The 12,745-nt window shown below is 38.0% G+C and overlaps 1 protein-coding gene across 1 annotated transcript; it reads left to right on the forward strand.

The window, feature by feature from the left end:
• The first annotated feature begins 442 nt into the window (after positions 1-442).
• On the forward strand, positions 443-11,463 carry LOC142229184 (uncharacterized). Its single transcript, XM_075299723.1, has 2 exons — positions 443-883; positions 11,431-11,463. The coding sequence occupies exons 1-2, from the start codon at positions 443-445 to the stop codon at positions 11,461-11,463; spliced, it is 474 nt and encodes a 157-aa protein (XP_075155838.1).
• The last annotated feature ends 1,282 nt before the right edge of the window (positions 11,464-12,745 follow it).

Here is a 12,745-nt window from a genome sequence, read left to right on the forward strand (position 1 = left end):
AGATTATTCCGTGTTCGAAAAGATTTTACATAAGCAGATATATGATTGTCTTCTTCGTTGTAACTTGTTGTCTGAAAGGCAGTCCGGTTTCCGCAGAGATCACAGTTGTGTGAGTGCACTGATCGAAGTTTCAGAATCTATTAGGAGATATATTGATGAGAACCATGTTAGTTTTCTTGTCCTCGTAGATCACTCAAAGGCTTTCGATACTGTTGATCACACAATGTTATGTCTGAAGCTTCAAAGATTTTTCAATTTCTCCCCAACTGCTACCTCTCTTATTACTTCCTATCTTAACAATCGGTTACAGACGGTTTACACCGGAGATACTTTTTCATTGCCATTACCAGTTACGAAAGGGGTTCCACAGGGTTCTATAATTGGACCTCTATTATTTTGCATGTACGCCAATGAGCTCCCTCTTGAAATATTTCATAGTCAGATGCTTATGTATGCAGATGTCATACAAATCTTTTTAAGTAGTCCGGTAGGTGATGCTAGTGAGTGTTTGGGGAAACTTAACCACGACCTTGATCGTGTGTTTCGATGGGCAAGGGCCAATGGTCTGCTACTAAATCCACTAAAGTCTAAATGTTTGATTATACACAAGAATAGAAGGTTCTCTTTGTCGAATGCTGCTATTATGATAGATTGTGAGAAAATCGATATAGTCACTAGTGCTAAGAATTTAGGAGTGGTATTCAATAGCACTTTGAGTTGGTCGAGTCATGTAAACACGGTCGTTGGACAGACATATGCTAAATTACGTACTTTATGGGTTAATCATTCCTACACACCAGTCAATATTCGACTTCTCCTGGCGAAAAGTCTCTTGATACCGGGTTTAATTTACGGATCTGAACTCTTCGCGAATTGTGACTCCGTGAGCAAAAATAGACTTAACGTGGCATTCAATAGTATAGTTCGTTATGTGTATGGGTTACGCAGGACCGATCATGTTTCGCATGTTACAGACTCCCTCTTTGGCTTTAGTTTTAATACCATGCTTAATGTCAAATCGTTAATATTTCTACATAAATTGATTTACAGACGAAAACCAAGCTATCTCTATGATAGAATTCGGTTTACCAGATCTGATAGGAATATAATACCCTTTAGAAAGACAAGTCTTGTATCCGAATGGCAGTTCTTTATTGGCACGATACGTCTCTAGAACACTCTACCACCCGATCATCATCTTTTAAGAAGAGTATTCAAAATTTATTTCACAATTAGAATATTTAAATTTTGATTGTAGATATAATATTGACTCACATTTTCATTCATCAAGAATGCAATGGATTTGAATATTAAAAGTAATTTTCTTATTTTTTTTTTATATTAATATTAATTTTTATTTTATTTATTTACATTTTTCTTTTTTTTTTTCTTTTATCTTCTATCTTTAAAATGTAATTATTGTACTTATTACTTATACTTATTATATGTCGGAGATGTTTTAACATTTATAATCTTGCACTGTAATTATAAGATTCTAATCTTGTTGTGTTGGTACTCAATAAAATGAAATGAAATGAAAGCGTAAAGCATTAGCACTAATACTTGTATGGACAGAATTTCTTGCTAAGAACTGATCATTCAGCTCTACGATAGTTGCTTCAATTTAAGAATCCAGAAGCTCAACTGGCACTTTGGATAGAAAGACTCCAAATCTATGATTTCAATATCGAGCATAGAAAAGCTGGCAAACACGGCAACGCAGACGCCTTGTCACGTCGATCTTGTAATGTCGAGTCCAAACACTGCTCGAAAGCTGAACGTAAGAAAGAAATCGTGGATATCCGGCTGTTGCACGTTGAATCTGGAGTGGACTGACCAGCAGAACAGCGTAAAGATCCCATTTTGAGCAAAATTATTTCGGCAGGGGAAGACGATAAGAAACCCAGCAAGAAAGATATCGCAGCCGAAAGCCCACTTATGAAATCATCATAATGGGCTCAATGGGACAGTCTATGTCTGGTCAATGAAACCCTGCAACGTAAATGGGAAAGCGAAGATGGTAAGAGCAGCCGAAATTTAATCATCGTACCGGATTCTAAAATAAGAGATGTTTTGACGGAATTCCACAATGGACCTAGTGGAGGTCACTTGGGAATAACCAAAACAGCCGAGAAAGTGAAGCAACGATTCTACTGGGTTGGATGCCAGAAATCAATTGCTGAATGGGTGGCAAATTGCGAGAGGTGCATAAAGGCGAAAGAGTCATGATGAAAAATTAGAGGTCTTATGCAAGAGTATAGGCCAGGAGCGCCATTTGAAAGAATAGCAATGGACGTTGCAGGCATTTTCCCAGTAAGTGATTCTGGAAACCGATATGTCCTTGTGGTCATGAATTACTTCAGCAAGTGGCCAGAAGTTTATGCCATTCCAAACCAAGAGGCGAAGACGATTGTGGAATGTCGTTGTTGGAAAGGTTTAAGCGCACTCTGGAAGAACATGTAATTAATCTATATTGTACTTATTCTCATTGGATTATTTGTCTGCTAAATAGTTTGTGTTAGTTTACAATAACAACAAGTGTGCTTTGCTTTCTAGTACCAGTTGTTTTTTTTTTTTTTTTTGGTGCAAGTAACTTTCTCAGTGGCTGTGGATATACACATACAAAAAAAAAAAAATAATTGCAAATAATTAACAACTATGTAACATCTGCTGATGCTCAACAAATTTGTCTATTGAATATGAGACATTTGTTGTTGAAATGTGTTTGTAGATGCTTGACAGAGGAAATAATAGAAATATTCTGAATTTTCAACAAATTGTTTTGTTGCGAAATTAGTTGACTGCTATCGATATGAAAACAAAAACAAAAATACAAGACTGGTTACGCGCACATCGCTGAGAATATGTACGAATGCTATAAGAAGTATGCGATGAACACCATTAGAACAAAATGAGGATGAGCACATGCACGTGTATGATAGCAACAAAAGAGCTCACTCATCAGAGAATACAGAAAATCATTTATAAATGTCTGTGAAAGATTTATATTTTTCATTTTGGTAGTTTCTTTAATGTGTTTGTTGTATGAGGTAATTAATAAAACCATATTAATATCGGGATTATAGATATTACAATTCTAATTAACTAAAATATTTAACACTATACAAAAAGTTGTCAAAATGCTTGCTAGACCCTGGACTACTCTAATTTAAAATCGTCATGCATTTACAATGGATTTTCTTCAACCGTCGAACTGAACGGACGTGTTTTTTAATAGCGGAGTATTTCATTGTAATAAGTACTTATTACGAATTTCACGTGTGGTGGAAATAATAAACCACCATGCAGCGAAATTCAAAGTCATCCACTGGGTTGCTAACTTCAGGGCCCAGTGGACGGGTAAGGACTGAAGTTATAAATTTGGGCATCGACCAAGAGTCAGGCCCAATTAGTCGACCTGTAGACGGGTCGACTGGCGGTGACACTTTGGCAAGTCGAACCTTTTCTAAGGTGACGACATCAAAAGGAGGCAATCCCTCTCGAAAGAGATTCAAGGAACGAAGAAATGCTTTGTTTATCCTAAAGAAATTAGGATCAGTCGACCCAAGCACGTTGTCGGCTAAGCAAAGCGATTCCTTAAAATGGGCTCAAGGAATTCTTGAAGCTGGAAAAAGGGAACGATCACCGGACGAGCTGCCATCCTCTAAACGGGATCAAAGATCGTTTGCCTCAGTTGCAAAAGACAGCCTTGTGATGGCTATTATTAATAAAGGAGCATTGGACGGTATGATTCCAAGGCAAAAATGGGGGGAAATTGAGAACGCGATGTCTGGTGTCTACTCAGAGGTGCGAAAAAAGTTTCCCGGACCAAGTCCTCGACGGCAAGATGCTGGATGGTATCAAGGACGATATAAGTTAATAGCTTTTGCAGACCAGAGGTCTATGGATTGCTTTAAAGCTGCATTGATGCTAATTGGTGAAGTTTGGGAAGGAGCCGCTTTGGAGTTAGTCGATAAAAAAGACATACCGGCTAAACCTAGAGCACATGCATGGATACCGGCAAACCCTCCTGATCCTGAGTCAATACTAGAGAGACTAAAAGAATGTAACCCAGATCTTCCAACCGCCGATTGGAAGGTTGGTCGTTTGGATGAGGTGGATGGACCAAGACGACATGCGGTGTTTATATTAAACATAGAGTCGCTGCCACATCTAGCCCAGACCCAAGGACGCGTAAGTTATGGCTTTCATGATATCCATATGAAGGTATACAAAAGCGATCAGCCAAAGGATTCCGAAACGGACAAGCCTCCGGTAGAGTCAGCAGTGGAAAAATCTCCTAGCGAAGCCGAAGGAGACATAAAACCTGCAGACTATGGCGAAAATCATATGCGGGAAGTTTCTACAGGCTCAAGCCTCACCAAAACTGAAACGCGGATTGTTGCGAGAGTCACCGAGATCTGTGAAGAGGAAGCCCTTGATGACTCAATTGAAGCGGCTGATGTGACGGTGGTTGAAAATTTGGATGGTTCTACGGTTCCTCCAGATAAATCTTCACCATTGTAAGGCCGCTTGTGCTGCCTTAAAAGTTCTCCTGATGAAAGGAGACATAGATATAGTTCTTATTCAAGAACCATACATATATAAGAACAAGATCTGTGAATTAAGCACTCCGGGTTTCAAACTTTTGCATAATACCGGTACCGATATAAATCGAGCATGTATAATTGCTAAAAACGAACTAAACTTGTTTCTGCTTCCTTCATTGAGCAATGCAGACACTGTCGTAGCCAGTCTAGAGATATCCACATGCAAATATTGGGTATCTTCGGTCTACATGGGACATGATAGGGAGATGCCACCCTGTGCCGTTAAGACCTTAGTTGAGGAGTCACTAAAAACAAAGACAAAACTCATTATGGGATGCGATGCAAATGCACATCATAGTATTTGGGGAAGTAGTGATACTAATGCAAGGGGAGAGTCGCTAATAGAGTTTATTTTGCGTACTAACCTGGTAGTTTGCAATAAGGGAGATGCACCAACCTTCGTCACCAGGAACAGACAAGAGGTTTTGGACGTAACGTTGACCTCTCCGGAACTGAATGATAAGATATCTGAGTGGCAAGTTTTGAGGGAACATAGCTTCTCAGATCATCGCTACATCAGTTTCAGATTGGCTGTTCGTACTTCAAAGACCATATTTCCGCCAAATGTTAGGAAAGCTGATTGGAATAGGTATAGGGAATCGTTCAATTCGATGATACCGGAAATGCCGGAGACAAATATGAGCACTGTGCAAGATATCGAACACGCAGTGGAGCGGATTACTAAGGCCTTCAACATTTCACTGAAAGCTGCTTGCCCTAGAGGAAAGCCAAGGGGAAATAAGTATATACGGCCGTAAGTTCGGCCAGGCCGAATCTTATGTACCCTCCACCATGGATTGCGTAGGAACTTCTACTAAAGGCTGTCATCCACAATCGAATTACTTGGGTTGCGATAACACTTGCCGATGGCAAGGTATCGTAAAACTTTTTAACACTGTCTTCTAAATTGTAAGTTAGCCCATACGGGGTATATATTAAACAAAAAAAGGCCGATTAAATACGTATATAATCTAGTTTGACAAAATTTTCTATAGAAATAAAATTTTGACAAAATTTTCTATAGAAATGAAACCTTGACAAAATTTTCTATAGAAATAAAATTTTGACAAAATTTTCTATAGAAATAAAAATTTGACAAAATTTTCTATAGAAATAAAAACTTGACAAAATTTTCTATAGAAATAAAATGTTGACAAAATTTTCTATGGAAGTAAAATGTTGACAAAATTTTCAATAGCAATACAATTTTGACAAAAATTTCTATAGAAATAAAATGTTGACAAAATTTTGTATAGAAATGAAATTTTGACAAAATTTTGTATAGAAATAAAATGTTGACAAAATTTTCTACAGAAATAAATTTTTTACAAAATTTTCTATAGAAATTAAATTTTGACAAACATTTCTATAGAAATAAACTTTTGATAAAACTTTCTATAGAAATGAAATTTTAACAAAACTTTCCATAGTAATAAAATTTGACAAAATTTTCTATGGAAATAAAGTTTTGGTAGATTACAAAATTTTCTATAGAAATAAAATTTTGACAAAATTTTCTATGGAAATAAAATTTTGACAAACATTTGTATAGAAATAAACTTTTGACAAAACTTTCTATAGAAATGAAATTTTGACAAAACTTTCTAAAGTAATAAAATTTGACAAAATTTTTTATGGAAATAAAGTTTTGGTAGATTGTTTTTGGCGATATGGACTAATTTTTATGTAATAAGTCATAGGCTATATATAACTAAAGACCGATATGGACCAATTTTTACATGGCTGTTAGAGGCCATATATTGACAAAATGTACCAAATTTCAACCGTATCGGATGACTTTTGCTCCTGCAAGAGGTTCCGGACGTCAAATCTGGGGACGGTTTATATGGGAACTATATATAATTATGGACCGATATGGACCAATTTTTGCATGGTTGTTAGAGACCATATACTAACACCATGTTCCAAATTTCAACTGGATCGGATGAATTTTGCTCTTCCAAGAGGCTCCGGAGGTCAAATCTGGGGATCGGTTTATATGGGGGCTATATATAATTATGGACCGATATGGACCAATTTTTGCATAGTTATTAGAGGCCGTAAACTAACATCAGGTACCAAATTTCAACCGGATCGGATGAATTTTGCCCCTCCAAGAGGTTCCGGAGGTCAAATCTGGGGATCGGTTTATATGGGGGCTATATATAATTATGGACCGATATGGACCAATTTTTGCATGGTTGTTAAAAACCGTATACTAAGACCACGTACTAAATTTCAACCGGATCGGATGAATTTTGCTCCTCCAAGAGGCTCCGGTGGTCAAATCTGGGAATCGGTTTATATGGGAGCTATATATAATTATGGACCGATATGGACCAATTTTTGCATGGTTGTTAGAGGCCGTATACTAACATCAGGTACCAAATTTCAACCGGATCGGATGAATTTTGCCCCTCCAAAAGTCTCCGGAGGTCAAATCTGGGGATCGGTTTATATGGGGGCTATATATATTTATGGACCGATATGGACCAATTTTTGCGTGGTTGTTAGAGACCGTATACTAAGACCACGTACAAAATTTCAACCGGATCGGATGAATTTTGCTGCTCCGGGAGGCTCCCCAAGCCAAATTTGGGGATCGGTTTATATGGGGGCTATACGTAAACGTGGTCCGATATGGCCCATTTTCAATACCATCCGACCTACATCAATAACAACTACTTGTGCCAAGTTTCAAGTCGATAGCTTGTTTCGTTCGGAAGTTAGCGTGATTTCCACAGACGGACGGACAGCCGGACAGACGGACAGACGGACGGACGGACAGACGGACAGACGGACGGACGGACGGACATGCTTAGATCGACTCAGAATTTCACCACGACCCAGAATATATATACTTTATGGGGTCTTAGAGCAATATTTCGATGTGTTACAAACGGAATGACAAAGTTAATATACCCCCATCCTATGGTGGAGGGTATAAAAATCGGCCGCCATGGTGGACTACGGAGTTAAGTAATATGAGGAAATCCTGCAGGAAGCTCTTTAACAAAGCAAAGTCCACAAGAGCTCCGGAGGATTGGGACACTTACAAGATGAATCTGAGAGAATATAAACGAGAACTGAGAAGGTCTCAACAACACTCTTGGGATGATTACTGTAGCAGTATTGAGAATACGTCAGAGGCTTCCAGACTACGGAAGGTACTAGCATCCACTAACACCGCTCCAGGTTTCAATAAAACATCGGAGGGAAATTGGACAACGTCCAGTGAGGAGACGTTGGAGGTACTTTTGGACACACTTCCCTGGAAATCAGACGGTTGAACCATGTTCCGGCGGTGTAACAGAGGCTCAGCGATCATTTCCTATCGAGGAAATTGTGTCGGAATCTAGAATAAAATGGGCTTTAAATAGCTTTGGACCATTCAAATCCCCCGGACCTGATGGAATTACTCCGGCGGAGTTACAGGCAGTGGCTGAAAGAGTTATCCCCTGGTTGACGGTGATATATAAACGATGTGTAAACTTAGCATATATTCCAGAAAAGTGGAGGGAAACAAAAGTCGTCTTCATACCTAAAGCAGGAAAAGCCTCTCACTCGAGTGCGAAGGATTTCCGACCAATCAGTTTATCCTCATTCCTACTTAATACCCTGGAGAGGATGATAGACATGTATCTTAGAACTAGCGTGGATTCAAGTTTGCTCTCGAAACGACAGCATGCATACTCGAAGGGCAGGTCTACTGAGACCGCATTGCATGAACTAGTCAGCTTTATTGAAAGCTCACTATCTGTCAAAGAATACACAATCGTGGCGTTTCTAGACATCGAAGGGCGTTCAATAATGTCCATCCGAGCTCGATATTAAATGGACTGACAACTCTGAATGTTGATCCAGGTATACTTAGGCTGTTAGACGAACTTCTAATAAAGAGACGTATTTCAGCCACACTAGGGCAAACAAACATACAAAGGTATGTGAACAGAGGCACTCCCCAAGGAGGAGTTCTATCACCTCTTCTTTGGAATGTTGCTATAAACAACCTTCTGGTTTCCCTAGAAAAAGAAAGGATAAAAGTGGTGGCATACGCAGATGATGTGGCGCTAGCAGTCAGGGGAAAATTCCCATCCACAATCAGAGATATTATACAGAGAGCTCTCCGGATGACTGAGAAATGGGCGAAAGATAATGGTCTTGGTGTAAATCCAGCAAAGACAGAACTAGTCATGTACTGCAAAGATCGTAAAACTCCCACGGTTAGGCCCATTTCCTTAGGGGGTACTGAAATTCCCTTTGGTGAGTGTGCAAAATACCTTGGCGTTATTTTGGACAGGAAGCTGAATTTTAGGCTTAATATTGAAGAGAGGGCGAGAAAAGCCACGGTAGCTTTGTACTCGTGCAAAAAGGCAATAGGGAAAAAGTGGGGACTAAAACCAAAAATTGTGCATTGGCTATACACTGCAGTAGTTAGACCTATAATGCTATATGGTGTTGTAGTCTGGTGGCCGGCACTTCAGAAACCGACTTGTTTAGATAAAGTTCAGCGTATGGCGAGCTTATGTATCTCAGGCGCATTTAGTAAGACAGGAACAGACTCCCTTAATGTCATGCTACATCTATTGCCTTTAGACATTTTGGCCAAACAGTCAGCTGCAACAACGGCTGTGCGGTTGCGCGAGCTATCGCTGTGGTCGGAAAAAATGTACGGTCATAGTTCGGTCCTCAAAATAATGCCAGATGTGCCTAACGTAGTGGATTATACCCTGGCAAAACCACTTTTCGACAAAAAGTTTGAAACTCTAATTCCCAACAGTGAGGCGTGGTGTACACAGACCCCGGGGAATAAAAGATATATAGATTTCTATACTGATGGCTCCAAATTGAATGGACAAGTGGGGTTCGGAGTATATTCTAAAGATCTGGAAATTCGAATAGCGAAAAGATTACCTAATCACTGTAGTGTTTTTCAGGCTGAAATATTAGCAATAAGAGAGGTGGCGAATTGGCTGAGAAGTAATGTTCCAACAAATATTGGCATTAATATATACTCAGACAGTCAACCTGCAATAAAATCCTTGGACTCTGTGTTCCTCAACTCGAAAACGGCCATCGACTGCCGCAAATCTCTCAATGAGATGGCTGAGCAGTACAATATTCACCTAATATGGGTGCCTGGCCATAGGAACATACCGGGGAACTGCGAAGCGGATGAGTTGGCAAGGCTAGGGACTACCTTACATATTCCAGGGGAACTGGAATTTGTTGGTATGCCCCTAGCTACCTGCAAGCTCATGCTGCGTGAGAAGGCTGTTAGGATGGCAAATGTTCGATGGGAGAATTGCAAGGGTTGTAACGACACCAAGCAAATATGGCCCCATTTCAACTTAAACCGCACACTAGATATGCTAATGTTCTCGAGACGTCAGATATCACTCCTGATATCTGCTATAACGGGTCGCTGCCTGATAGGCGATTTTGCAAAAACTATTGGCGCGAAGTATAATGACTATTGTATGAGCTGTCATGATGCGGAGGAAAAAGAATCAATTAAACACCTCTTGTGTGAGTGTCCTGCATTTTGTGTAAAGCGCAAGCAACTTTTAGGAGCATATAGCTTCAGATTACTGGCGGATCTGGAAAACGTTAACTTAAGCAGTCTGCTAATGTTTTTGGAACAATCTGGTTGGTTCAACAAAGAAAAATAATCAAGAAGGTTCAGCGGTTAAAACTAGAAGTGCCCATATGTAATAGGTACTTTTAGTTAATGTGGTATCACAATGGACTGAATAGTCTAAGTGAGCCTGAATCTTAATCGGGCTGCCACTTTAACCTAACCTAACCTACAATGGATTTTCGACCCAAAAATGTTACATGTTCCCCGTCAAAAAATAACATTTTGGTCATATTCCTTCTCTGTGTGTACTTAACAAAATATTTTGTGCAATTCATAGCATAATTCTGTCAATAGGGCTGTTTTCTTTTAGCACTGGATACCCTAAGCCGTGAAGGACTAAAAGAAAACAGAGTACTCGCTTATACAGAACATCTCCAAAAATATGCAACACTGTCATCAGCTGTTTAAATACAATCACAGAAAAGAAGTTAAATCTTCCATTTTTAATATATGAAATGCTCCAATTTGTAATAAATATTTACTGCTGCGATTATTTATGACACTGTACCACTTTGAATTTCATGTTTTTTGATATATTAGTCACAATAAGTTGCTATTGTGAATCACTTTATCAAAATACAATCCGGCAACATCGGCGCGACTTGCACTGATGAGTTGTTCTGGATAGAACACCAGTGCAACGATGTTCTGAATAGCCCATACAAATGTTGCATCCAGTGCTAAAAGAAAACAGCCCTAATTTTAATTTAATTTCAATAATTTGTCAATACACCAATAAATGTTACAGGTCATTGAACAAACCAAATTCAAAAATATTTGTTGAGGATTAATCGTAACGTTCAACAACAATTATTTTGTACTGTTGAATGCTCAACAAATTACTTACAAATTATGTTATTGAGAACACAAATTATTTGTTGCCTTCTGATGGTAACGAATGCTGTTGAGAAAAATTCCCTTTTATCTCAGAAATGTTGAAAAGAAAAAAAATTCTTAATAAAAGGGTTGAACAAGTTTTATTTATTTGCTGGAAGAAAAATTGTTAATAATATAAGAAAAGTAATGATACTTAGATGTTTACTGTTTGACTGCCAAAAATAGAGAGACAGAATTTATTTTCTATTCAATACTTGAAACCTCATAAAAATATATTGAACATAAATATAAATGTAAAACTTAAAGTATATCATTGCATACGTTTGTATATTCATTTTGCAGAGATGTATCAAAGATGTCGAGGTTCGACGATAAAGTAAACAATGTTCGATGACAATGTTGCAACATCAATGCATTTGCATATACAAACGTGCCAATGTAAATTGTAAATATATATGTTTGATAATATATTTCTGCACACAGCTGCTTTCTGCTTTTCTGCAATCCACAACATGAACCGATGCATTCATTGCTTAAGTAATGGGTTCGATATGCGATGATATTGCTTAGGGTTTGATACTGTGGTGATGGCAACGATGAAGTGGGGGCAAGCATAGCAAACGTTACAAACGAAAGAAACTATGCATTGATCTCTGCTAATGAAGTGATCGATGATCATTAATGCCGATGATGATAATGAAGTTTTGCATGTGCATTAATGAAGTTTTGGTTAATTGGATGAAATTGTCGACGGTATTTTGATCGATGGTTTTGAGTGTTATATGGGTTGACGAAATGCAAATATTTTCGTCAACATTCTCCCCCCGAAGAACGAATGTTTTTGAGTCCAGGATGTTAAAGGATGGCCTATCGTTGGAAGTGTTTTATTTGGGCTATGCCACAGCTATGCTTCGACTCACAGCTAAGGATAAAAAGGCTCCATCCTAAACATATACTTGGGAGATGAACTTCGTCTTTAGTGGTTTTCGAAACTAGATGTAGTGTAGAAATAAAACTAAAAATTTTGAAAAGATTAGTAAAAATTTAAGGGTAAGTTTAAATTGAAAAGTTTATTTAGTTTTATAGTAAGTAGTTTTTGGTTTAAAGTAGGTTTGTTGAGATTTAAAGTAAATAGGTGTAGTGTAGTGTAGCGTATAAGTAAAGTGATCAAGTTAAATTTCTAAAAATGTAAAGTAGTGATTTTTTTTATATGCAACCATTTAATGATATTCATAGCTTTTATTTACTTATTTTTGCCATTTGACAATATTTCGGTAAATGAAAATCAAGAAAATGTAATTTCGTTTTTTCTTATATGTTGAACTTCATCACAACGTAAACGATTTTTTCTCAGGAATCTTTGGTCGGGACGGCTGCGAGCTACTTTCACAGTTTGACAATTTTTCCCTTGAGATAATATCTAGTGACGATTTCAATTGGAAATCGTTCGGCCAAGCTCTTGTGAAAAGCTTTTTGAAGTGGCAAGTTCTCAGATGATTTCGTTTGTTCACTTTATTTATGGGTGAAAAGTTATGATGAATAGATTTAATATTCACGTTATGAACATGAATTTGTTTTGATAAAGATGAATTGCTGGGACCTGAAAATACCCAGCCGAAGTAAGTATTTTGGAAAAATAAGTATTTTGGAAAAATAA

The sequence above is a fragment of the Haematobia irritans genome, chromosome 1 (genome assembly GCF_050003625.1).
Source record: "Haematobia irritans isolate KBUSLIRL chromosome 1, ASM5000362v1, whole genome shotgun sequence".
Lineage (NCBI taxonomy): Eukaryota > Metazoa > Arthropoda > Insecta > Diptera > Muscidae > Haematobia > Haematobia irritans.